Source organism: Prunus mume, linkage group LG6 (genome assembly GCF_029339155.1).
Source record: "Prunus mume cultivar Tortuosa linkage group LG6, ASM2933915v1, whole genome shotgun sequence".
NCBI classification, from domain to species: Eukaryota; Viridiplantae; Streptophyta; class Magnoliopsida; order Rosales; family Rosaceae; genus Prunus; species Prunus mume.
In genome coordinates, this window is record NC_142703.1 from 3100612 (window position 1) to 3127970 (window position 27359).

At 38.0% G+C, this 27359-nt stretch overlaps 2 protein-coding genes across 4 annotated transcripts; one reads left to right on the forward strand and one right to left on the reverse strand.

The window, feature by feature from the left end:
* Positions 1 to 9596: 9596 nt before the first annotated feature.
* LOC103336244 (25S rRNA (cytosine-C(5))-methyltransferase NOP2A-like) lies at positions 9597 to 15707 on the forward strand. Its single transcript, XM_008239286.2, has 18 exons — positions 9597 to 9732; positions 10014 to 10289; positions 10384 to 10562; positions 10686 to 10749; positions 10831 to 10964; positions 11087 to 11170; positions 11278 to 11352; positions 11443 to 11514; positions 11606 to 11679; positions 12261 to 12313; positions 12907 to 13016; positions 13635 to 13703; positions 13800 to 13874; positions 13998 to 14090; positions 14229 to 14308; positions 14395 to 14494; positions 14666 to 15039; positions 15252 to 15707. The coding sequence occupies exons 2-18, from the start codon at positions 10019 to 10021 to the stop codon at positions 15316 to 15318; spliced, it is 1974 nt and encodes a 657-aa protein (XP_008237508.2). The 5' UTR covers positions 9597 to 9732; positions 10014 to 10018; the 3' UTR covers positions 15319 to 15707.
* A 1358-nt stretch (positions 15708 to 17065) lies between these two features.
* PTB3 (polypyrimidine tract-binding protein 3) lies at positions 17066 to 27292 on the reverse strand. Of its 3 annotated transcripts, none has more exons than XM_008239287.3 (15): positions 27150 to 27292; positions 26514 to 26581; positions 23632 to 23703; positions 23454 to 23530; positions 23214 to 23295; positions 20794 to 20917; positions 20412 to 20476; positions 20259 to 20308; positions 20045 to 20086; positions 19903 to 19954; positions 19742 to 19799; positions 19630 to 19643; positions 18896 to 19003; positions 18669 to 18812; positions 17066 to 17878 (listed from the first exon to the last, which is right to left on the reverse strand). In XM_008239287.3, the coding sequence occupies exons 2-15, from the start codon at positions 26568 to 26570 to the stop codon at positions 17489 to 17491; spliced, it is 1335 nt and encodes a 444-aa protein (XP_008237509.1). In that variant the 5' UTR covers positions 26571 to 26581; positions 27150 to 27292; the 3' UTR covers positions 17066 to 17488. The 3 variants fall into 3 exon arrangements, with proteins under 3 accessions (XP_008237509.1, XP_008237510.1, XP_088911022.1); XM_008239288.3 differs by having other exon boundaries at positions 19760 to 19799; positions 27150 to 27288; XM_089054896.1 differs by lacking the exon at positions 27150 to 27292 and adding an exon at positions 26915 to 26939.
* Positions 27293 to 27359: the final 67 nt, after the last annotated feature.

Consider the following 27359-nt stretch of genomic DNA (forward strand, 5'->3'; position numbering starts at 1 on the left):
ACCTTTGGGACTTACGCGACAACAATGGTTGAGCCGAACACGATCCTCGGCAGAACTATGTCCGAAACCTCGATTCGCCAGAAAATAGACACGCAACAGATCTAAATCATCTAGAAGGCACTAGGCGCATAAATTTAGCGGAAACTCCAGGTGGCGGTATGCGAGGTTCTTGAATAGATGAGCGAGAGGCGAGTCCAACATCGGTGTGATTATGCAAAGCTTACGCGATGTCTATACTCAAGCGAACTGCGAAGAACGATTAGGCGAATAAACTGTTCACCAATACGTAAGAAAGATATCTTCGGTCCTTGTCCTTCTCAAGACCGAATTTTACGAGATAATTGGAGAAGGAGCAATTACAGTTGATCAGTGGAGAAATGTTGAATGGCAGGCTAGCTTCTGCTGGTCTTTCTTCTGTGACAACCACCAACAGATTAAGTCTTCCATGAGGCCTAAAACCAAAAATTTGAGTCATATCCAGCAGAGTTGGAGCCATGGGACCTATCTGAAAGTCGAAAGTATTCTTGGCGAATTCAGAAACACAGAGCAAAGGCAAAGCGTGTTCTCATCTCATGATAGATTTCTGGACAGAAGTATGGGGTCATAAATTCCGGCCCGTTTCAGTGAGCCCCAAATCGGGAAGCCTATTAATCCAATCACCCACTTGACTGGATGTTTCTCACTTCACTAGATGGGAACGAACGGCTCAAGTTCTTGCTAACCCAAGAATGAGAAGCCAGAGCAGAAGAACTCTCGAAACATAGAGGGGCCTCAGATCCTTCTTCATCAGCTCCGCCATCTCGGAAGGAACGGGACCAAACCAGTGAGGCCCCAGCACCAAGGTATTTTCAAACAAATGGAGGACATTTTCATCTAGGTTTTTATGGGCAAAAGGATGGAGCTTGCTCCTAACCTCTATCGCATGCTTATCAATCCCAACCCCAGTAATGTAATCTGGAAGAACTGGAACAGAGGAAGATTGAGCACGGGATTTCGGGGAAGACATTTCTCAGAGTTATTTTTCTAAAAGGAAGGTTGTTAAGATGGGCAAGGTAGGTTCTAGAAAAAGAGAATTATCAAAAGAAAGCTCAAGGGAAACGAAGTCTGAAAGTACTAGGTTTTCGGGTGAACAGGAACAGTGGTTTTGAAATTCTTTTAAAGAAGCGACGTGGGAAAGAGAAGACAGGACGTGGAGAAGACAAAGCGTCACCTGATATTGACTAGCTAATAAAGAGCTAGTAACTAAAAACTGCTTCACACGAGCACTAGCTTAGTGGGGAAGAGTGGAAGACGTGGGATAACGGAGGAATTTACCACGCACCAATTTAATGGCCATATCATTTAAGTCCGAAACCGTTCCAAAAACGATTCAGACTTAAGGGGCATTGTTTGGGCCTAAAAATTGACACACCCAGCCCAAAGCTTATCAGAGCAAACAAAACTAAACCTAGGCCTCACAAGCCCGTTGTGATAAAAAGGGGATGCCTAGAACAGGAAACAGACCCACGTGACATCTCTGGGATAAAGGAAAGTCAACAATGGCAACTGTCATAGAAGAAGTGATTGAAAAAGTTTATGACATCAAGCTGTTCTGAAAAACTTGGAAAAACTGAAGATCAAAATCCCTCTCACATATATATATTCAAAGATTTTTTCTTCTATTTTTACAGAGAATGTAATTCTCCCAAAGAGATAAGCAAGCTACAATCTCGAGAAGGATAAGCAGGAAAGCAGGAAGCTGTCCAGAAAAGAAGTCAAACTAACCATCACGGGTGAAATCTCACAAGGGGCAGTTGAAATTGGGAAAAGAGATTAGGTTCTTTTTCAAGAAAAACAGGGAAGTGATTGCCTATTTGAGAGCCTATCTGCCAAAACTGATGAAATCCTATTTTCTTTCTTTCCATTAAAGAAGAAAAAAGGGGGAGATATCTTTTTGCCGCCCAATATTAAACAGAATCACCCTACTCCAGAAAAACATTTTACTATAAATACAAGAAGGAGTGAACAGGGTAAAAGAAAACAACAACAAAATTCATCATCCAATCAAACAAAAATCTTACACAAGGAAACCATCAGTCAAATGGACAACTCAAAAATCAACCAAAAAGCCCACTTGAATTTCAAGTGAAACCAACTTCAGATCAGAATTCCCAAGGCTCAGACTTAAGGAATAAGTCATTCAAAATGAGATTTATCTCGTTACAAATTTGGTTCAGCAAAAAACCAAGACAGGTAGAGCTTGAGCTTTCCCCAAACATGGAAAACCTCAAAGAAAATTCACAGTGCAATCTCTAGCCCCTAAAGCCCTCAAAAGCAATACTTCTCGCCTGCGATCGTGAAACCGATTCGCCACTCAAAAGCTTCACGAAAGCTTGAGGTACATTGAAGCTGCGGGATCAACCTTTGGTATTGATTTACATTGAAGTTTAGCAATCAAATTGGTCATGATCCGTCCCCAGCATGTCGATCTAGCGGATTAGAACCTTCCATCCCGACAGAAATGGAGTTCCAGCTGTATCTTCATCCCTCTCTAGCATGAGTATTTATTGTTATAGTTTTGAAAAAGGCAGTTCGCCTAAAAACAATTTAAATTCCATCAACCATTCTGGCCAGAACAACCTCTTTATACTGAGATAAATTGTTAAAGTCCTCACAAGTCTGAGGCAAGAAAAGAACTTATTTGGGAGATATTCCTCACCCAAATTCACAATCGTTTGTTTGCAGAAATCAGTAACTTGGGGCGCAAGTTATCCATTCCAAACTAAGTCTGCTAGAATTTTTATTACTAGCGTGCACGCTCGCACACCAAAGAAAGCTGACTTGTTGACCAGTCTATGGTTCTCAAGGCAGTAGGGAACTTTGCCCTTCCATCATAAGAGTAAACGCAAAATGGGTGAACAATCACGTAGGGGCCTTCCTAGTTTGGCTTCATCTTTTTTGACCCATGCCTTGGTGCTTTGTGATGAAAGTTTTCTAAGCACAAGGTCTCCAGTAGGCGAAACTGTTTGATCTTGGTCCTCCTATTATAGTAGGACTTCAACTGCTGTTGGTAGGCTGCAACTCGAACAATGACCTTTTCTCGTTCTTCTTGAGCAGATCAAGATTAACTTTCATCTGCTCGCAGTTTTGGTCAAGACTGCCCACCTCAAAGCTTATGGAAGGGATTGTAATGTGTGGGGGAATGATTGCTTCTGCCCCATAGGCTAGGGAAAATGGTGTCTCTCCGGTCGATCTCCTTTTGGTTGTGCTATAAGCCCATAGGACTTCTGGCAGCTCGTCGACCCATTTTCCTTCTAGGCCTTCCAGCCTTTTCTTTAGGCAGTCCAGCATGATCTTGTTGGATGCCTCTGCTTGGCCATTGCCTTGTGGGTATCTAGGAGTTGACAAGTGTTGTTTGATGCCATACTTTGCAAGGAATGCGGTGATCTGCCTGCCCACGAATTGTGTACCATTATCGGTGACTATCGATTGCGGGCAACCGAATCTGCAAATAATGTTCTTCCAAATAAAACGTTCAACATCCGCTTCCTTGGTAGAAGATAAAGCCTCGGCCTCGATCCATTTGGTGAAGTAATCGGTGGCAACGATCATCATCTCTTTATTAGCAGGTGCCGTCGACATAGGTCCCACCAAGTCAATGACCCACTGCATGAATGGCCATGGACTGTTCTGCGGATGGTATTCCTCAGCGGGCGGCCAGGGACCGGCTTGTAGCATTGGCATCGATCACATCTTCGAGCATACTCCGTGGAGTCTTGGCGCATGGTAGGCCAGAAATAGCCGATGTTGAGAGCCTTCTGAGCAAGCGATCTGCCCCCAGCGTGATTTTCACATTTGACATCGTGTATCTTGCAGAGAACCTCGAGCGTTTGCGGGTACTTAATGCAAGTGAGATGAGGCCTGGAGTATGATCTGCGGATAAGCATGTCGCCTTTCATGTAGTATCTTGCAGCCTTTTGCTTGATTTTTCTGACCTCAGACTTGTCCTCGGGCAGGTTTTCATTCACTAGGTAGTCAATGATGGAGTCTTGCCGATTAGGATCCTCATCGATCTACATCAGGTCTGGTTGCTCTGCCTCTTCTATGCTAGGCTGGTCAAGGTGCTCGACCGGGATGGAGCGTCTGAACGGGTATCCAGGCGATCCTAAGCTTGCGGTGCATCCGAGTGCGTGTTCTCTGCTCGGGGCACTTGCCGGATGGTGAAGGTAGGAAACGCCTTCAACAACTCTTGGACTTTGCCAAGGTACAAGATCATTCTCGGGTGCTTCGCCATGTATTCTCCTGAGGCTTTACTTGTGATCAGCTGGGAATCTGAGTAGATGACCAATTTTTTATTGATAGCTCCTTTGCCAAGCGCAAGCCAGCGAGCAATGCCTCGTACTTTGCCTCGTTGTTTGAAGTGGGAAGCCAAGCGTGATAGCTTGCTCTAGCAGGGTTCCATCCGGGTGATGATGACGACGCCTTTGCTCGGCTCCTTCTGTTCGACGCTCCGTCTACGCCAACCGCCACATGTCTCGGGTTGATCGAGTTCGGTGGAGGTCTTATCCGCCAACTTTCCTTCTTTGTTCTGACCAACTTCTCTTCTTGGCCGATGGTATGAATTCGCAACAAAGTCCGCCAAGGCTTAGGCTTTTATTGCGCTTCGGCCGGTAGAGGAGGTCGTATTGGCCGCTCTATAGCCCACTTCATGAGTCGAGAAGCATCAGGGCTGTGGATGATTAATCTCAATGGAAAGTCACCATTATGATGACTCGATGAGCTTTGTAATAAGGTCGCAACTTTCTCGCGGGAACTACAAAGGCCAAAATGAGCTTCTCCAACTTTGGGTAGCGAGTCTCTGCATCAAAGAGAGCTTTTGAAGTGTAGAATACTGGATGTTGGGCCCCAAGTTCTTCTCGGATGAGAGCTGAGCTAACGGCCGAGTTGGACACTGTCAGGTACACGAATAAGTCTTCACTAGGAACTGGCTTTGAGAGCAGGAGAGGTGAAGTGAGGTAATTCTTTAGATTCTGGAAAGCTACTTCGCACTCCTCATCTCATTTGTCTTTTTTCCCCTTCTTCAAAGCTTTGAAGAATGGTCTGCACTTGTCGGTAGATTTTGAGAGGAATCTGTTGAAGGCCTGCTCTGCCCGTCAGGCTTTGTATTTCCTTCACTGTGGAAGGCGACTTCATCTCAAGAATGGCTTTGATTTGGCGCGGGTGTGCCTCGATACCTCGTTGCGTCACTAAGTACCCCAGAACCGGCCAGACGATACACCAAACGTGCATTTACTTGGATTCAGCTTCATGCGATATTGGCGGAGTAGGTTGAACGCCTCGGTGAGGTTTTTGAGGTAGTCTCGCCGGCTTGGGGCTTTGACCAAGATATCATCCACGTAGACCTACAAGGCTATGGTGGTTCCGGGTCATGTGGTGGTGCTCGCAATTCCAAAGAATCAAGACGGTGCAAGGCGTCGACAACCACGATTCTGTGCGGTTGCATTGAGGTTTCCACCACGAAACCATGAGATGGGCCCGTTGTGGTGGCGTTACTCTTCGTACGTCTTGTATCAACCATGGTTGTTTGAAAAAATGTGTGAAAGATGGATTTGGAGCACGCTTTGAATATATCTCGCGCTCTCAATGAAAGCACCAATTTGTGGGAGTGATTTTCTTCCCACTAGAATATTCGTCTAAGATTCCTTCGTCTTCTCCGCTTCTCTTTCTCCCTGCAAAACAAATCGGAGTAAAAGGACCACACCCGGGGGTGTTGGCCAAAGGTCCTCCGATGTCTAAGTTAGGTTGGGTGTTTCAAGGAAAATCAGGTGGCCAGAGTCATATGTGGTGGCCTGAGCCTAGTGTGAGAGAGAGAAAGAATATGGTGGCTATAGTTTCAGAAGGAATTCAGACGTACCCCAATCCTCGTGCGTAGCCAAGTATTTATAGGGGGCCTCGGCGAGGTTGGTGGGGTTGGTGGAGTTGGTGAGGTTCGTGTGGTTTGTGTATTTAGGGATTAGGGATTTAACCAAATCCCTAATTAAGGCGATGATCAAATACATCCAATTTGAATTATGTAACCTCCCAATTAATTCAAGTAACTCCCAATTAGGTTAAGTAACCCCCAATTGGGTCAAATAATTCCCAAATTGATTGGCCTAATTATTTGACCTAGGGTGAGATATTTTGCTTCCACAGTTTACCCAACATGGCAAACAATCCTCAATGACTGCTGGAAAATTGGAGGTCGATCATATCTTGAAAGCATTTAGTTGGAGCTGCTGTTGGAGAGGACGATGCCATAAAGTATGATGATTTCAATCATCATACAAGGCAATCTTCCCTTGTTGGTTGTGAACTGGATACATCGATGGAATCAATTAAGCGGAGCCAAGCCTCGGAGAGATTCTTAACCTTGTTTGTGATGATTTCAATCATCATAGCCAAGAATCTCTATCAAACAAACATAGCTGGAATTATTTGAGTGGAGCCAAGCCTTGAAGAGATTCTTAACCTTGTTTATGATGATTGAAATCATCATAGCCATGAATCTCTGTGGATTGATCAAATAAACTGCCTGCAGATCGTGTCCTCGGAAATACTCAAGTAGAGCTGTCCCTTTGAGAGATTCCTGGCCCTTTTTATGATGGTAGAAAACATCATAGCCAGGGACCCTTGAGTTGAACGAAACCTGAAATCTTCAGCAAAAACCAGAAAATTGTGCCATGAAACTAAGATTTTTTTTACCTTGAAATGGCTCTTCCGTTTCTGAAGTGTGCTTGCTAATTTTTCCTTCCTATGGCTGTTCTCTTCTCTGCCTTCTGTTTTCCTTTCGGTGGCTTTTCTCTTCTCTGCCTCACTTTTTTTTTTCTTTTGTTGCTCAGCGTCATGCCTCTTATAGAGGCTATATTATGACGAGTTTGAATTCAACCTGATGACCATTTCTCAACTGAGATACTTATCTCTTGGTGTTTCATATCCACCGAAATACATCTTTTATTATTATTTTTTTTATAAGATTGCAGGGACAACAATTTTAATTCTATCCCAAGTCAAATTCCTGGCTAATTGCTTTTTTGAAAATTTCCCGTTCAACATGAATATTTATATAAACACTCAACGGTTTGGTGTAGGGGTTTGTGAGTGAGTCTTCCTCCTTTGAGGGTCAAGGTTCGAGTCCCTTCAATGACACAAAATCTTTTTTTTTTTAAAGGTGAATAAAGAGCAACAGAGTTTGTCCTCTACAGATGATGGCAGGGCAAACCGGCGGTGATGGTAGTGGCAGTGGCGAGAGTCCGCAATAGGTGGCAGTGGTGGGCGGTGGTGGCTGATGGTGGCCGACGGTGGTGGCTATATATGGACATGTGGCATAGTATGCTTGCTTTAGAAGAAGTGGCATTATGTGTAATTTTGATATTTTTTAATGGTATTTTTGTAAAATTAGGTACTACATTTTAGTCTTTGGCCTTATGCTAATTAGATGAAATTGTATTTCTATCTTCCAAATTAGTAAGCTATATCGTGTTTTAAAACTAAAGCTCCCTTTATAGAATTACTTTCATGCTTATTTCGTTTAAGCATGAAGAAAAATGGGTTCCTCGAGTTGAAGAATTCATTAGCCTATCAAGCTACTTGTCAATTGGCTAGTAAGTTTAATTCAAGGAGAACTCGAGGTCGAGTTCTTTATAAGTGAAGTGGTCTGATGTAGGACAACTTATGGCTTTGTTCATATGAAGGAAATTTGAAAAAGGGTCAAAATTCAAAATCAGAAATTGGGCTTCAAATATGGAAAATCATGCTTGAGAATAAATTACGGCTCTAGGAAAAGGAAGGTGTATCACTAGAATTTTTGGGTTGCTTGATTTCTTGAGAAGATTTCTATTATATTTATATTTATAGAATACGTTATCAATCACGATTTTATTTTCCTGATATGATTTTAATTATTTTTCTTATTAGTTAAGTTTTAAAAATATTCTAGAATCTAGGGTTTGCTACGGTTTTAGGGTTTCTAGGTTTTCTATTTAAGCCAACTCATGGCATTGTATTAATTCAGTTTATTATCAATCAAATACCTTCGAGTTTTACTTAATTTTTTAGTGGATTTCAGTTTGTTGGTGGATTCCGACATTGTTACTTCATAGTTATCGTTCAATTTCCATATCCCCCTATATCTCACTGCGTCACTTAGAGCTACAGAATCTGCATTTTGGTCATTCCAAGCCGAGTTTGATGCATAGCTGTATCGTCTATCTTTAGAAGCCTATGTGTCTTTTGAGGACCATTGGCATTAAACTCTGGCTTTATTATGAGTCATTAATTTCTTTGCTTTCAATAAGTTTTTGTTACTTTTGTTTTATTATTAGTTTTGTTTTTGTTTATAAATGAATGATATTGGCAAGTTGCAACTTTTTGTTGGTAACAGAAAGTTTCAGAATATTTCTTTCAAGAAAAAAAAAAACAAAGTGAGAAAAAAACTTCAGGTAATAGATTTTAATTTCATCTCTTAAATCCAAGAATAACGAGAAAAATCATTAACAAAGACCACATTCTAATTGAAACCAGAAACAGATTTATTGGGAGAACTCCACACATCATAGTGTATAAGTTCAAGCTGTGAACTAGAAAAGAAAAAGATGGGCTAAAGGGTAACTTAATACTTTTTCTTAACGGACATGAATGACAAAAATGAGAACATGACAATTTATTATGAGATAATAAGAAAAACAAGGTAGATAAAACAAGGATGACCAAGACGAGAATACCACACAGAGCGGTCAACATGAAGACCTAGTAAAGCAACATGATCAGGCAAGATTTGTAAACATGATCATGCAAGATTTGTAAAGACACATTTAGTGAGAGAAAAAACGAATACATGCCATTGGTACTCTTGCCCCAAAAATAGTATTCCCTGTCACCGATCCTGTAGAAAATAACAATTAAGGTAAAAGGTAAAGAAGCAGTTGTTGTCAATAGCAAATTTATGAAAAGATATAAGAGGAACAGAGGTATTGGCACCTTGACGGATATCATTAAGAGTGAAAGAGGGGTTATTTGTGATGTGAATGTTAGCACTAGTATCGACAACCCGTTATTGTGTACCACCATGCGAAGGATGTTGAGATTTCTTCTTATTATTATATGATTTTATTAGTTTTGTCAAATTGAATTGATATGATTTTGAGTCGTTGAGTGAAACTTTATAGTTCAAATGATTTTAATTGTGTTGAATGATAGTTTAAGGTGAAATTGAAGTGTTATATGAATAATTATATATATATATAAATTCGGGTATTTCAGGCCAGGTATGGGATTTAAACCCCCAACAGGGACATGGAACAGAGATTTCAAGAAATTAAAAAATCAGGGGAGGACGGAGATAGAGAGCAAGTACGGGGATGGTATTGTCATACCCGATCCCTAACCGACACGTTGCCATCCATACTAGGTATGTCCAACTAGCCTGCCTAACCCAAGTCTGCTCGGTTTTTTTTCCTTTCCCTTCTTGGTGTGTGTATTGTGGGTTTTGGGGTTTTACTGCACTTTTGTTGTATATCTAATCCTGACCGTTGAAATAAGCAACGGCTAGGATTGGACGCATATGGACCATTATGCGCATAACCCCTCATAATGTCTGACCTAAAACCCTCCCCCCTTTTCGTTTTTGTTTTCACTTCTTTTTCAGCTGCCTCCCTTCTCTCACCCGCCATTGAAGCTCAGCTGCCAAAGCTTTCCGTCCTCCACTGTAATACAGTAAGTCCTCTTCAAACTCTCTATCTCTATCTTTCCCTCTCTTTCTCTCTGCCGTCGCCGCTACCAGCCTAGAGCACAAGTCATTGTGTCATCACCAACCTGCTCTCCGAGCCCTCATCCACCCACGACCCCGGAAGGCAGTCCACTATTTGCGTATTTGTTCCTTGAATCCATGTCATTCATATGTGCTTAAATTGTGATTATTTGGTTGCTTCTGGGTTATTTATCTGTTAATATTAAGGCGAGAACCTTACATTGGGAGTTTGCCTTTTCTGCCACAGCTTTAATGGCCCCCTATACGGTTACTAAGAGAAAGGGCGCGAAAGCACAGAAGGCCTTGCCCAAAAAGAAGCAAAAGAAAGAGTCTTTTACTGCTAAAACCCCAAAGCAAGCTGACCTTTTCGACCATTCTGACAGCCCGGATGAACAAGAGGTAGAGGAACATGTGGTGTTTGATGAAGATGATGAGGAAGGATCTGGTTCAGGTTCTGATATTCTTTTCGGTGATGATCCCCTTGCTGGTGATGATGATTCTCTCCAAGCAAGTGATGATGAAGGTATTGGGCTTTTAAATTTTTTGTTTTTTTGTTTTTTGTTTTTTTAGTTCGTTGGTAGCTGTATATTATATACCATTATGTCATTATGTTGTAGAGAAAGGTTCAGGGTCTGATTCCGGTTCTGATTTGGATTCCGACTCGGATGATTCTGATATTGAGGCAAAATCAAGAGCTATTGATGAAGAGAGGGCAAGGGAAGAAGAAGAAGCTGGAGCTGAAATGCAGCTAAACATTAAGGAAGAATCTGATGAGTTCAGATTACCAACCAAAGAGGTATTTTTTGGACCACATTATGTTTTTGCCAACAACTTATTGGAATATTAGTTAATATGTTGATTTATCAGTTGAAATATTATATTTTCATGCTTAAATTCACTTGTTATCTTAATGATATAGGAACTAGAAGAAGAGGCACATCGCCCTCCTGATCTTCCAAATCTCCAGAGGAGAATAAAAGAGGGTAAGCATGCCTTAAGTTTCTGTATTTTTTTTTTTTTTAATTATATTTTTTTTCCAGTCTAAAGCTAATATTTATATGTAGTTGTTCGAGTGCTCTCAAACTTCAAGGCTTTGAGGCAAGATGGGGCACCAAGGAAGGATTATGTTGAGCAGCTTAAGAGGGATGTCATTTCATACTATGGCTACAATAACTTTTTAATCGGGGCTTTAGTAGAGGTGATTCATATATTTCTTGACATTGTCTTGTTTAGTGTGTCACTTCTGTAATGATCTTTCTTTTTCTCATTTTCACTGTTTGTTTGATTTTGGCAACTTATTAGAATTTATTCTGTTTCTAGATGTTTCCAGTTGTTGAACTTGTGGAACTTATAGAAGCTTTTGAAAAGCCTAGACCAATATGTCTCCGAACTAATACGCTAAAGGTGACAGAATATTTTAACATATCAACATTGTGACCCGTAACTTGTTTTTTATCTTTTCCCCTCAGAAGTTAGCATCTTTTTAAATTACTCTTTTCTGTTGTGCTTAGACACGAAGGAGGGATTTGGCAGATGTTTTAATAAACAGAGGAGTAAACCTAGATCCCTTAAGCAAGTGGTCGAAAGTAAGGACTTCTGTGTATTTTTCTTATCTATATCTTTTTCCTTCTATTTTATTATCAAGATCCCTAGGAGTGCTTATATTGTGTTTGCAGGTTGGACTGGTTGTGTATGAATCGCAAGTGCCAGTTGGTGCCACACCTGAATATATGGCTGGTTATTACATGGTAGATGCTTTACTAGTTAACATTATCCTGTGGTGCTTCATTTCAATTTTCATCCTTTTGAGTGATTTACTTAGTGTTATTGTGTTCTCAGCTCCAAAGTGCAAGCTCCTTTTTGCCTGTCATGGCCCTTGCTCCTCAAGAAAAGGAACGAATTGTTGATATGGCGTAAGTATTTCTTCCTTTTGTTTTGACTTTGATTTTTATATTTTCCTGCTTGCAATATTTCATCATATTTCCAAACATAGATTTAAATTTTCAGTTTTCCTTAAGAACATTATGTTGTATGTCAAACGTAATTTGCCCGGTTGTGTAAGCTTCTGTGCTCGGTTTTGAAGTTCTTCCTGCTGTAATTACAGATTTGATGAGCCGAAACTGAAAAAAGCATGTGCCTACTATTTATGCTTAAAATAATTTTGTTTTTCTAGAATGTTGACTATAATTAGATGAAACCTGGTTCTGCATATAACCTTGCTCATGTAGGCTGTGTATGATAGGGAGAAAGAATAGATTGTGTTCATGCTTGAAGTTTTAAGTTTCCTCAGGATCCAAAATACTTATTAATTTTCCCTCTTCAGAGCAATATATGCTTGGCATCTTCATACTTGCTTTCCCTGTCATGTAACCAGAACAGATTGGTTTTATTGTGCCTGGACATGTACCAAAATACCTCTACAAGGCTACAACTATATCCCAACTACTTCCACTGTTGTATTCTCCATTCTGATAACTCTTTTATCCTTTTGCAGGGCTGCACCTGGTGGTAAAACAACCTATATTGCCGCTCTTATGAAAAATAGCGGTATGTGATCTGATTCATTCAATGGCTTTAAGTTTTGCTGTAAAAAGAATTGTGTTAAGTTATGCTCTCTTTTTTTCTGCATCCATTTATATTTTCAATATTAATATATTGTAATCATTTTTGGTATCCTAGATTTTATGTTTACTTCAGTTACATCAAGGGGACCATGGTTACTTGAGTTATTATGGACCTTGTTCCAAGTCTCTGTGCTGATGCTTGCATGTGAGTTTATGCGGTGTGGTGTGTGTATTTTTGCATGTGCGTCTGCATGACGTGTCAAGGCTTTGAATAACAGTGGACATGCTTTTTAATTTTTATGTGACCATAATTTCTGTTAACCATTTTGTCTTTTATCCCCCACAAATTCTTTCAAGTTACGAATGCACAATCCAGCATCTTCTCTTTGCTAAAAAGTACATAATGATATTGCTTAAACAGCAAAGAAGAAAAAGATGCGCAAATCTTAAGTTTAAGATGTTGGTGCCATGTTTACCTCATGCTGAGATTTGTGACTTGGTCTTTTTTTTAGAACATATAGAAGCAACATCTATTTGTTCCAGTCTTTTTTAATTGTTCTTATGCAATTCTTTCAGGAATAATTTTTGCAAATGAAATGAAGGAGCCAAGGCTTAAGTCACTGACTGCTAATTTGCATCGTATGGGGGTGACGAACACAGTAGTTAGTAACTATGATGGCAAGGAGGTTAGTTTTTTCTCCTTTTTTTATTTTTATTTTTATTTTTAAATTTCCCTAGAAAGTCTAGTAATTGAAGTTTTTAAATGTGTTCGGCTTTACTAACCCATTACTCCTAATGTGACAACACTGTTAACAAGATGGATGGCACTGGAAAATACTTTTTGTCTTAATGGAAAGGTTTAGAATCATGCATCCCCAAGTCATATTTGTCACTCATGCAAATTGTTTCATATGACATTATCACTGGTTCAAAGTTGACACCAGTGATAATGTTAGGTTGTTATTACACGCTTGTATGTTTTCAATATATGCATTGTTTGATTGTTTTCTTATGATTTCTTTTAATACTCTAGAAAGTCTAAACACTGAAATATGCAGTGGAATTTACTAAGCCATGACACCAAATGTTTGTTTCATTGGACATTATCACTGCTGCAAAGTAGTTACATTAGATTTTTATTACATGCTCATCATGTTTTCAACATATTACTTGTTTGAGTGATTTCAATATCTTTATCCTGAATTGTTTTTTATGACTCTTTCTGAGGATTATTCTGTTTTATTTTATGGAATGTTCTCTCAAATTTTACATCTTTCTTTCCCGTCTGTTGATTTTTATTTCAGCTCCCTAAGGTTCTGGGTGTTAACGCAGTTGATAGGGTTCTGTTAGATGCTCCTTGCAGTGGGACTGGGGTAAGCAACTGGGGTGAATGTGTAACCATTTACTCGGCTTTGTTGTCTTCGTTTTTTCTTAATTGTTTGATGAAACCTAATGAGTCTTGGTTGCAGGTTATATCTAAAGATGAATCTGTTAAAACGTCTAAAAGCTCTGATGAAATACATAAATGTGCTCATCTTCAGAAGGTAGATTGTTCTTTTTGCTGGTATTTTAATCCTTTTGAGGATTATTTGAGTTATGTGGTTTCGGCGTTACTATATTTATTTATCATCTAAATAGCCTTTGAATTTTGTAATTTTTTTCTGTAGCAACTGATACTTGCAGCAATTGACATGGTGGATGCCAACTCGAAATCTGGGGGATATATTGTGTACTCCACGTGCTCCATTATGGTTGCTGAGGTTTGTTTATTGCACCCTTTCTTGTATTTCTAGTTGCAGAATGAAGCAGTTATTGACTATGCGCCCAAGAAGAGAAATGTTAAACTTGCACCCTTAGTTGTATTTCCAGTTTATTTTATACTAACTTATGTCTTGCAGAATGAAGCAGTTATTGACTATGCACTCAAGAAGAGAAATGTTAAACTTGTGCCATGTGGACTTGACTTTGGGTGTCCAGGGTAAAGATAGTTCTCTGTTTGTGTGGTTCATTTGCTGAGGCAAGAGTTTTAGATTTCAGTATTAATGATGTTTCCTTATCTTTCAGGTTTGTCCGGTTTAGGGAACAGAGGTTTCATCCATCATTAGAAAAGACGAGGCGATTTTACCCTCATGTTCACAATATGGATGGTTTTTTTGTGGCGAAGGTAAAGATCTGTTGCTTATTTGTCTTCCCTAATTTCTCAGATTACCTCTAAAAAAGGCTGGGCTTGGAGTTGGATATAATGGTGAAATTAATGGGTGAAATACTGAATGGTATGGGTTATGAATCCTTTTGATTCAGGCTAGCTAGTTATTTGATTATTCAATGTTTGCAGCTGAAAAAGATGAGCAATTTAAAGCCAACTACAGCACATTCTGAACTGGATGAAACTGCAGAGCGAGGCCACAGCATGACTGAAGACAGCATTGAAGAGAATGATGAGAAAGATGATCAAGAGCATTTGACAGAAGATGACACTAAAATTAAAATTAAGGTTTTGAAAGAAGGCGTTGCTGAAAATGGGAAATTAAAATCGCCAAGTACTACGGACCAAAATAAGGAATCTAGCGGGAAAAGGAGGAAGGAAAAGAATTTCCCTTCCTTTTTCTCTCATCTGAAAGGAAAAACCCCCTTGGAACAAAAACAAGAAAACAAAGCAAAATTCCCTAAATTGAAGTTCCCCCCTAGGGAGGAGATCGCAAAAGCCAGGTAAAATGACCATTATCTTGCCATCCAGAGTAAAAATTGCATTTTGGCATTTCATTAAAACAAACTAGCTTGTAAATTAAGAATGACGAAGGTTCAACTACAGTTCTTAGGGTTAACATCCAACAAGTTGAACTTAATTTGTATGAATAACTACAGTTCTTTCTTGTCCTTTTTTATTCTGAACTAACTCGATCTTTTTCGAACTCCTGCAGGGAAGAGAAGAGGAGAGCTGTAAGAGAAAAGAAATCTGCCAGCAATAACATCGGTAAAGGAGAATGACCAACGGGCAGCAGATAAAGTCTGGTTGTTTAACAGTGGCCAAGTTCTAGTTCAATTAGCAAAATAGATTGTACGGGTTTTTCTGGGCATGTTTGGACATATGGTTCTTGAGGCAATTTGGTGAACCATGTGGTGGGAAGCTGGCAAGTAGGCGGGCTTTTGCAAACTGAGTGGGGGATTTGTCAAGGCAATGTTGTTTTCTTTGTAGCAGTAAATCAACTGATACAAGTGGCCTCTGTGCTCTGTATAAGTCCCTAAAGTTTTGTTTTATTCCTTTCCGTTGAGAACCAAAAAATGATTTCATTTTTATTATTGTTACTAACACAATGTGCCTATGACTTCCATATCTTAGTAATTATAAACGAAAGCTGAGGGAACTCTATGTTCTAGATTTGGCTTTTCAATCATACAACTTTATCCTTGTGTAAAATTAAGGAACATGTTTTTACTTTGGGAAAATTAGTTAGATGACATTTGTAAACGCTAGAAAAGGTTTTATCTTTAAGGGTTGTTTGAGTTTGGCCTTCGCTTTTTCAAAATTGACAAGCAAACATAAAGCTATAAATCGTTACACAATTGGCTTCTCCGTCAATTGAGCAGTGCACTATTGCTCGTTCATTGACCATTTCTGTGTTAGATTGCTTTCTTGTGTGCAAACTTTGGGATTAATAGCATTTATCTTTTTACCCGAGGATTTAGGTTTGATTCTTCACTTCTCCAACATCACATGCGTTTTACTCAAAATTTGATATTCCAGTGAGATTTTCTACTACTGAAGCACACCCTATCCCTAGTGATTGACCAAAAAATAAAAATAAAAATAAAAAACCACACCCTAGTGAATGCAACCTTACTCGCTAAAAAAAGGGTGTAAAAGTAATGGAGGAAAATCAATTGAGAGTTTTTGTGGTGTTAATATTGGGGTGGATGACGCTTATCCAAGTTGTACTTGTAGTACATGCAAAAGATGCTCTACCTCCATCTCTCTCCTTCACTTTCCTCTCATCTTCCTTCGTCATCATCAGTTGACGAACTTATATACCTACATATACCTTCAATTTCTTCGAAAGTATCACATGCATCCTGATTGTATGATTCGAGGGATTCGAAAAATGTTCGCATGAAAACCCAGATGAAGCGTTCATGAAATGTTTTGAGTATCAAATTAGAGATTGTATTGAGAAACACACAAGCGTGCAAAATTAGTGAACTTTGGTCAATGCATGGGATAGAGTTCTATTTCTACTTACAATTTTTGTAACTAGTCGCATTTTTTATTTGAAGTTTGCAACTGGTTCTGTGCATATTTCCCATGTCTTTCAATTAATTCAAGGCAGAATTCATAAAAATGAGCCAAATTAGAGAGTAGTTTTTTAGACTATAATCTAATGTTTCTTTCAGTAAATTATGATCTATTGTAAATCTTATAAAACTGCTCCAAAAGAAGACTTATTTTAATTAGGGTACAGGTCATTTAAGAAACAGTAGTTTCTTGTACTCAAAATCCTTAATCTCAACTGATTTTTAAAGCACCTTGACCAAAAACAAAACAGAAAAAACTGATATTGAAAGCACAAAATCCAATGAGAGAGAGAGAGAGGCAGGCAAGAGAGAAGAAAAGGCAGGAGAGAGAAGATGAAGAAGAAATAAGAGAGAATAGGAAGAAGAGGAAGTGGAGGAAGATGAGGGAGATGAAGGAAGAAGAGGGAGAAGAAGAGGGAGAAGAATGTGAGACAGCTTACAAGAGTAGCACATCAACAAATTGAGTGGAACATAAATGGCTAAGGACTGAGAATACAACAGATATGACCCGATTAACCCGAATTACAAGCGATATACACATAGAGATCCCTCTTCTGAAAAAGAAAAATAAAAAAGTAAAACTTTCCCTCTTCCTATGCTTCAAAACTTGGCATCTCTACGCAATGAGACCTAACTCCAATATGTAAGGAACCTAATAAATGATTTGATACAAGCACTGGAGATAATAAGACCATAAATGCTCCACGAACAGATCCCACCAACAGAATTGCAATCCAAAACACCATTACAAAGAAAAGAGACAGCAAAGAACACACCGTCAGCTCCACAAATATTTTTCCAATTATGACCCCTTAACCCTGTTATGCTCTAGAGTCCTCGTCCCTGTTATTTCTGAATAATAACATTATCATATTCCCTGTAGCTGCGAAAAGGAGATTCGGATTATTGACCCACCGAGCGAGGTAGCATGCTTGCACACAAGAGCTTCAGTGGCCTGCTCCTCAGTTTCAAACAGAACCAACGCCTGCTTCTTTCCGTTCATCTCAAAGAGCTTCGTGTTTACAATGGTACCAATTTCCTCTAGGTGGTTCACAATCTCCTCTTCAGTGACTTCCTGGGGAAGAGAAGACAAGTGGATCATCTTTGTTGGCGAACAGCAATAGCGGTAGTTCTTTGCTGCATTACGATTGAAGCGGTTGAGATTTGAGTTCATGTATTCATGTGTGTCAGCACCTTGGGTTATATTCGGATGCTTTGAGAAGTTGACCTCCAATCGCTTCCCAAACAGGATTGCACCCTATGTCAAAAATTTGTTATCGTATTGGTACCCAGAAAGAGCACAGCTTTTGTCACACTAAAGGCCCTCATAATAAGGTTTATGTTTTTGTTTTAAGTTAAAAGACAGAATAAAAAGATATGGGAGAACAGATAAAAGATATGTGAGGAAGAAATGAGATAGAATACATTAAACTTAAACTGAGGGGAAAAAACTATTTAAGATTGTTTTTGGCATTTGGTTTTGGTTTTTATCTTATCATTCACGTTCATTTTCTTCTCCCTCCTTCACATTTATCATCTGATTGCCCCATTTACTTCTCTACCTTTTAATTTAAAATAAAAACCAAAGTAAATAAACATGAACCAAAATGTTACCAGACTACTCAAAACAGAAGTTGAATTGCAACAAAGACTGCAGTATCCAACTTCTAACCAACGCTTTCAAGGACTTGGTCAAAACATCAAAACCAATTATGATACATTGTGCAGAATAATATGGATCATGGCGCAACTATCCACGTGAAAAAACTTATGATATTAATACGAATAATGATTATGTTGAACCTACTTTCAAACCAGAAAACCAACAAACAAATGCCATGCATCTCTAGTCAAAGCAGATACGGTGAAATTTGTAAAGACTCCACATAGTTAAAGTTTGCAATCACTTGCTGAAAAATAATTTCATTCTGTAGTGACAGTGAGATTGACATGCCAACACAATTCAATAAAAAACCTTTTTCATTAAATCATAAATATAAAGTTATAAATACATTTTATCCTACAATATATAAGAGAAAAATACGTACCTTTAGAAAGTGTACTGCCAGTTCGGACTGGAAGCCATCACCCATCTGGACAAGTGCATGGTCTGGTTTGTTTCGAAGAAGTTTAATTCTCACAATGTTTCCATATATGGAAAACAAGTTAAAAAGCTTATCCTCGTCTATTTTCTGAAATTAAAAATGCCAGCATGTCAAGAATCAATATAACAAGAAGAAGAAGGAAGAAGAGGAGGAGGAGGAGAAGAACTTACATCAGGATTGAGATTTGAGACAAGGACTGTACACCTGTCATTTGTCCCACTTATACCAGGAGGTAAACCTCCACCAAAGGCGGCCGCAATTGCAGCCGCATTAGCCATCTATATTGAAGGGGAAAAAATATGTCAACTTTTTAATCTTTCACATTACAATATGAGTACAAACACAAATACCAATAAGGAGCCACATATTAAAGATGAAGAAAATATCATGAAGTAGGAGCTAAAATCTTTCATCAAAAACTGTCTAAAAGTGTCAACAAAAAATATGGCAATCATTTTAATTGACATAACAAGCCTCCTGGACTCCTTGCTTCAACTGGTCCTTGTGTTCCTCAAATGGATCTCCCACTAGTTCTGATTTCCCAAAAGAAGTATACAAAGCATTACTCAAGAACTTACAAACCAAAAATATACAGAAACCACAGTTGCAATCTTCTTTATAAGGCAAGGGCATGCAAAGGTATCTCCAAACAACATCTTATCTTAGGCCCCAAATGGTGTAGTATCTCAAATAACACAACAAGCACATTTAAAATGAACCAAACATGAACTGGCATACATACATAGCACAGATTCGGGAATACTAGCATCAATCAGTCAATTTCAATTTTAAAAGAAAAAACAAATCAGAGGCATCCTGAACATTCCACGCAACAGTACAGGTAAGATCCTCCTGCTCAGAATTATCTCATACACATATGCAAGACAGCCTGAAGAAAACCCACCTGCGGAAATCCAACTGAAACACAAAAAAAGAACGTATTGATTAATTATTGTAGATCACAGGATTTCAATAAATAAATAACCAACTAATATTCCTTAAGACAAACAAAGCACCTGCCCTGGCTCCAGTACCTTGAAGGCCATACACGCCTCCTGCATCACCATACCCAGGCTGCAGCACAAAGGGAACAAAAATATAAAACAGATTGCCTAGGGACAACTAAAGCAAATAACATAGGAATTTGAGATAAAAAATAAAACGCAGTACAACACACCTGCGGGGATCTTCCTTTCTGTTCTGAAGGCAAATTGGGATTTGTGAAATCTCTAGGCAAAGGGAAAAAGAAAATGATTCAGCACTAACAGCAGGATAATGTCAAAAAGATAAAACTGAGAATGCATTTGTTTCCAGCAAACCTTGAACGCTCATTATTGTAGTTCACTTGTAACTCGTCAAGGCTGGATTATGAATAAGAGTGATGAATAAATTAGTATCCTCAAATAGGCAATGAGAATATATATATATATATATATATATATATATATATACACACACATACACATATATATAGGACCAATCTCTGCATACAGATGCAAACTACAATATAATGATAGAACATTTGAAACCCACTTTGAGAACTGAATGTCCAATTGACAGCAACCATCATAAATATTGCGTCCCTGTAAAGAGCAATGTGTTAACCCACAGGAAAACTAGGATACAGACTTCGAACAAAGCCTCCTGTTCAAGCTGACAAGCAATATGTGGATGTTTGAAGAATACCTGCAGCGCAGTTCTAGCTGCAACGGCACTCTGGCGTGACTGATACTGGATTAAGGCCTGAAAACCTACATGGTTCCACAAACAGGATGCAAAAGATAAAACAACAAATAAAAAAATCATGCATTGTTTGATTAGACTATGCGCCCTTTCTTGCTTACAAGGCATAAGGCATGCATACAAAGGCAATACATATTGACTTAAGAAGAATTTGTTTCTAAGTACTAAACCACTGATCATGGAAAATTAAAGCCAATATGATATTTCCCACAAAAACAAGCACATATGCATCCAGCATTGGATCAAGAGTCAACTTGAGAGTTGTAATCTAAAATAAAAGAAGCAGACTAAGAGAGAAAGAGGGAGAAAACTTGTAGAAGCTGACCAGCTGACTTCTGAAAAGTGACGATCTTCTCTACAAATCCATGAGGAAAAAACACTTGATGCAGAACTTCCACTGTTATAGGATATAGCATGTGATGAATTGTAACTAAGAGAATTCGGTTTGGCTGAGCATCCAGAGAATGTCCGACAGCAGACCAGCATATAGACAGAGGAGAGAGGAGAATAAATAGAGAAGTACAGATATAGAATGCGACAGATAAACTGATATTGAAATTAATATTTAACCACAATTAGGATAGAAAGCGCATAAAATATGAAGAAGAAAAAATGAAAGGATTAAGATCAGATATAGGGGCCAGCAAAGAAATCCAGAACAGGCTTGACTCATGTAATCTTTTACTATTTGCTTCATCCTAGAATCCAGAAAACCCCTGTAGACAATCTTCTAAATTTGAAAAGTAATCAACAGAGCAAACTGACAATCAAAGATTGATTATAATTTTGAAATAGGGGGAAAATTTATATTTAAAGAATTGAGGGCTCAACTAGAAGACACTGTTTAGACATAATAAAGAGAATTACTTCGTTGTAGGTTATATGCTACATAGAGAAAAGGAAGGAAAGAAAAAGAAAATTCTCTTATTCAGGTTACCACACAATCTGTCCAATGTATATGCATGCATTGCAGAAGATAAAAAAGTATTGCAGCCTTCAGGAGTATGCTAATGCTATCACTTATCATATAATTGACTAAATTTCATTGACCACACTTGAAATTTCATTTGGCCTGCAATGCCATACACTCCATAACTTAGTTTTTAAAAAAAAATTACGGAAGAAACACAGAAGTGGCCTCCAGAAAAAGTTCTAAATGCATCTCTTGGGCCTTTACAGAGGCACAAATGAAAAAGGAAACACATTAGATTAAAGTGACCAAGGATTCAACAAGGTAAGCTCTGAGCATTACATCTGTCCTCGTACAGATTGAAAAGACTTTCTAATCTGTATTTTGACATAAGATCCTAAAAAGATAGTAGTTCAAAACCTGCAGATGTAATGTCACAGCCTAAAGAACCGTTATTGCTGCACCCACCGATATAGGACCCCTCGAATAATAATAAGAGAATCTATCTACAGTTGATATACCTCAGAACAACTATCTTAGCTTGAGTATTCAATGACAGTCTATCTATATACATATATACGAAATGTAACGCTTGATTAGGTTAGAAGTGACATCCTGAATCAGAGGAAGAATATAATTCATTACTCAACCATCAATTACAGCTGTGTCATAATTCCTAACATATGCTACTAACACAAAATAGATAGCTGTCAATGATATATCAGCTAGTTCAAATTTCCAGAAATATCAACACGGGTGAAAATTTTGGAAAATATACCCATATCGATGGCAATTTTGTTTAGAACATAGAAATATTGAATAAGATTTTTGAAAATATTAAACCAATCAATTAAACAATTAAACTTCCAAAATAGCAATGTATACATACATCATTGAACATTTGAATATTAAACCAAAATAGCAAAACTTCAATTGTGCACAACAATGCGTGTTGTGGACAGATATGACTTTAAAACATACATAAGGCCTAGTACTCTGATTAGTGCATTTATTGACGATGATATAATTATAATATTGTATAGGTCTTTCTTATATAGTCATTATACCACTACTTCTTGTAACTTATCAAACAAAACCTAAAATTAAAGTGAAAATGGAATAATATAACAATATGTACAGTAATTTTTTAACTTGGGTGAATATATAAGAAAAGCTTAAAATAACGCAGTTTTATGGCTTAAATGTGTGCATCTATGAAGTTTTTTTTTAAATTCTGAGTGAATACACAAGGTTGTTTTTTCTATTAAAGAATATATAAGCCCACTACCACAAATGCCACTTCCACCTGCATCAAATAATAAAAGTCTACTAGCCCACCATTTCCCCATTAATCCCACCAGCCTTTTTTACTACATTACTATCCATCTTCTTAGGTACTCCCTTCACAATTAATTAAACCACTTATGCACTGTCCAGTTTTGTTATTTAAGCCCAAAACCTCTCTCACGCTACAGGACCTTCACTCTCTCCTTAATTTGCAGAGTAACAATGGCAGTGAACCCACTCTTCTTTTCACACTTATTTTTCTTTCTCTTCCAAGCCTCTGCATAACCCTATCTCAAACATCCATTAGCATTCAAAGAAAATCCAGATTTAATGGTAGCTGGGGATGGGTGTTTGGATTTCTTTTATATTAAAAACAAAAAACAGCTTGATTGAAAGGCAACAACTGGAAATATCAGACCGATGTGTTTGTTTCTTCACCAATTGCTGTATTCAACTTGGCTCTAGTAGCAACGAGTAAAAAGTATTATTATCACCTGAAAGTGATTCACACTTTCCTAAAGACAATATCAGGCCTACAAGGTACCAACCTCATCTCCTCGTCCTTGAGCATTCTGATACATTGTTGTCAATTCTTGATGTGATGAGAACTGGACATAGACATTCCTTCCCCTAGGAAAGTATAAATAGAGATTAAAAACACATAGGATAATAAAAACAAAAAATTGTTACTTTAAGTGCTCTGCAAATCACAATGATAATTACAAAGCATTCTCAACAGAGTGATTCAAAATGGTGAAAGAAAAAAATCAAAAGGCACATATTTATACCTTATGGCAGGTTGAACATTTCCATAGAATTGCAGTGCACTTACTGCAGCAGGGGTATCTTGCATTTGGATAAGAGCCTGCACAGGTGATTTGACATGAGACAAGACATATAAAACATAAATCCTCTACTTCTACCATGTGTTACTGATATTATACAAATAGAAAAGAAAAAAAAAACCTGATTTTTTGCACGAAGCATCACAAGCTTAGTTATGACTCCAAATGGCTGAAATAGCTGGAGCAAATCATTCTGGTAGAACAACATAAGACGCATTAAAAATAGATTGATAGACATGAAACCATAATAATCCCGAAAGAAATCTATCACATTACATCTAACAAATTACAGAATTAAGCTCTTTTAGAGAGAAAGGTAGTCTCCCCAACAGTACGTGCCAAAATTTGTGGTGTCATTTCTCGTATTTCTATTGTCAAAACAATCTCGTCATTTAGTTTTTCAGTTTGCACTCAACTCCATTGATAAAGTTTCCTCCATACTATTAAAAAAAGTGCACTGCTTCGATTCTATACCACCATAAAACTTTACTTCTCAAAATTAGTAAATATACAATGAATAACCGACTGACTCACACAAAGCTGAAAAAATTGTAATATAAGACGGTCTACAAATCTTAAGATTCTTGCTTACCTTTTCAAAACAATATATTTTTTAGATTTCCCTCCCTTTAGATATAGCAAAAAATCAATTTTGAAAAAATAATTCCTCTCAATTGTCCCAGAAACACCAAATTAGATAAAGCTTTATTATTTTCTGTCTGAGATGATATATGAATAAAAGTTGAACAAGATAAAATAGCACAAGAACATAAATTTCTTAACACATTAATTCCATGGAAATTGCCTAAAATGGGATTCAACGTAATCATAATTGTTTTTATGTGGAACCCTACTTATTCCTGGATTAGTAGAGCTTTGAGGCTTTGCAAATTAATTTGTAACTCTTTCTGCTATATTATGCAAGCCACTGGATCTACTGAGCACAATAATTTTTTTTTTTTAAACAAAACAAAACAAAGTGATGCTGACAATTGTATGCATTGTCTTCGTTATGATTCAAATATAAACAAAATAAAATAACTTTAATGAGAGTTCCCTAAATTATTTACTTGATGTCAACATGAGCGACAAGGTTATAAGTTCAACTTACCCTTTTATTTTTATAAGTTCAACCCACAATGAGACAAAAGGAACGATCATCCTGCTTAAGTTTATTCTCTTGGCTTGGTTGGCATAAGACGTTCTAAAGTAAATTGACTCCCTTTCCTGTTTATACCTCATAATGAGCACCTCTTAAACCATAAGCATACCAATACATAATTGTGTTCGTCATGCAGGACACAGACAAAAAATTCTAGAGTTGAAGGCTCTATTTGCTTACTCTTAAGTGTAATTAACCAAACTTTCATCCTAATGGGGTTAAATCTTTTCATTTCTCCAATAAGTCAAATAATTATGTTAACAAAACAGGGGCTAGAACCCCCCAGCACAGGCATAAATCTTCAACCCCATAAATCTTGCTCTAGCATTGAACCACCCCGAAAGAAGACTATAATGTAGTTCTTTAGCTATACAACTATAACGTAGCTCTTTAGCTATACAACTATAACTTCTTTTTCCTATAATTATAAATAAATAAATAAATAAGGTGTTATTTCTCTCCCTGCAAAGAGTCCACAAACCTGTCTGGAGGTTTCCGTCCAAACTAACACTGCCAATTTATTGGAAAAGCAAACTTTCCCATTGGTAACACCACCCAGGCAAGGCAGAATGTGGCACTAAATATTGTTAATTTAGAAACGAAGGGGAGGAGGGGTTGGGTGGGGGGGAGATAACTTTGTAGATACACCTGCCAAACAAACATCAGCTTTATCAGCTGCTCAAAATGTTACTTTGACAGAAAACCTATCTTGGATGGCTCCCATCCATTCTACCCTATCAATGTCTCCTCTCCCCACTTTCAAAACATTCCAGAACAGCTCAGCTCTTTGGCTGGCAGGACAAATAGTCACTTACCCAACGTCATACCAAAACTTACCCCAGAAAGGATCCAAACCAACCACAGTAGCCTCAGTTAGTCCAAAACAGTGACTCCCTCTAACATCTCTCCTCTCCCAAGACAACCTTCCACTACACCACCTCCCTCCACCGTTTACCCCCATAACAGTTTTCATGAGAAAGCTCTGTTAAGACAACCAAGCTCCCTGGGAAGGCAAACTATCCTTCATTACCTCCATATATATGAAAAAACAAAAAAGCTTCACCAACCCTAACCACATAAAGTCCCTTTGAAACTTCTTTAGCCTCCTAGCTACAGACACTTGCAATTTGAAATCAGGAGATAAATTATAGCAAACTAGTGTTGTTATCAAAGAGTCCCCCCACCCACCCCTTTTGATAGGAAGCTGCTCTCCCAACTCTCTAGTCTCTTATTCAAACACTCAACAAGAGTGGATCCCAAACCAAACATTCTCAGTGTTAGTTCAAGATAGGAAAATGAAAAGCTTTATCACTATAAAATAGGCCTTTAAGTTGTTAACTAAAACCGCAATACTGGGTATGTTAACATATCTTTTGAGATTAAGCTTTTATACCTCTAATTCACCTCCAAGTTGTTAAATGAAATGAGCCTCTTTAAATGAATCAAAATTTATCTCTCTCGCTTTCAGACTTTCTCCTATGATGCACGCCATAACCTCAACTCGTGAATTTAAAATCTTTACTTTGTATCTTCCGCAACATAAATTAGAGAGCCGGATGCTAAGTATCAGTTGTTCAAATACGAAAGCTAAGAAAAAATAAAAGGGAAACCACTAATAAGTTAATAAAGGTAATTACCATCAATAAACAAATAAGCATGCATAGAGTGTCATACATATCAATTCACTCTATGCTTCTCGGTGATCGTGAATTCAACCGAATTAATAGATTCTGACAATCATACAAATTTTGACAAGCCAATGAAACAAGTATTAAATTTCAAAACATATAGTAAGGATGAGGAGGAATTCACAAAGAAAACAGTGAATGGCAGAAACATACTTCAGAAATTTCATGCCCCACATTTCGGACATGAATGACTTTAGAAGGTTCTGTCATCGTGGAAAACCCTGTAACAAACCCAACATAGCCAACGACATATTAGCATTTACAGGAACACCAAATCTCAAACTCAAGTGTCAGTCCTATATTCAAAATGCACACAAAATAAATTGTTTTCTTGACTTCCCACTCATAGCAAAACACATTCTTAAGTTCAATAATAACACCAAATGCACCAGATAAATGACTTCAAATATCAACAATTCCCTTCAAAATACCAAATAATTTTTTTTCAAAGTAACAAGAACAAAAGACTCAGGCTTTCTTCAGAGGGGAAAAAACAGAAGAAAGAAAGAGAGAACCAAAAATGAAATGGTTTTGTTAAACAAAGCTTAGCTTACAAAACGAAAGAGAGCGTTTACAACTGAAAACCCTAAAGACCAGTTTGATTGCCGAGAAGCCGGAGGAGAGAAATAGCTGAAGAATCAAACACGTCCAGTGACAGATCCCATTTTGGTTAATAGATTAAAAGTTTTCCCTCGCAATTTCTCTGCAACCAAAGGCAGCGTACCTTCATCCAAATAAATATGATTAACGCTATCAACAATGAAAGGTAAGAGAGAAGAAAGGACTTGCCTGAGAGAGAGAGAGGGATCGAAGGAGTGAAGGGGGAGAACTCAAGTCAGGACTGCAGGGATCGAGTGCTTTACATGTAATTTGCGATGTACAGACGATTAGATTCCAACACGCACAGCAAAGTACAAACATCCACCCATTGCCCTAAACCTGGATTTTTAACACGTGCGAGGCCATGTTGCAGTCCTGGGACCCATTCACCAGTCACAG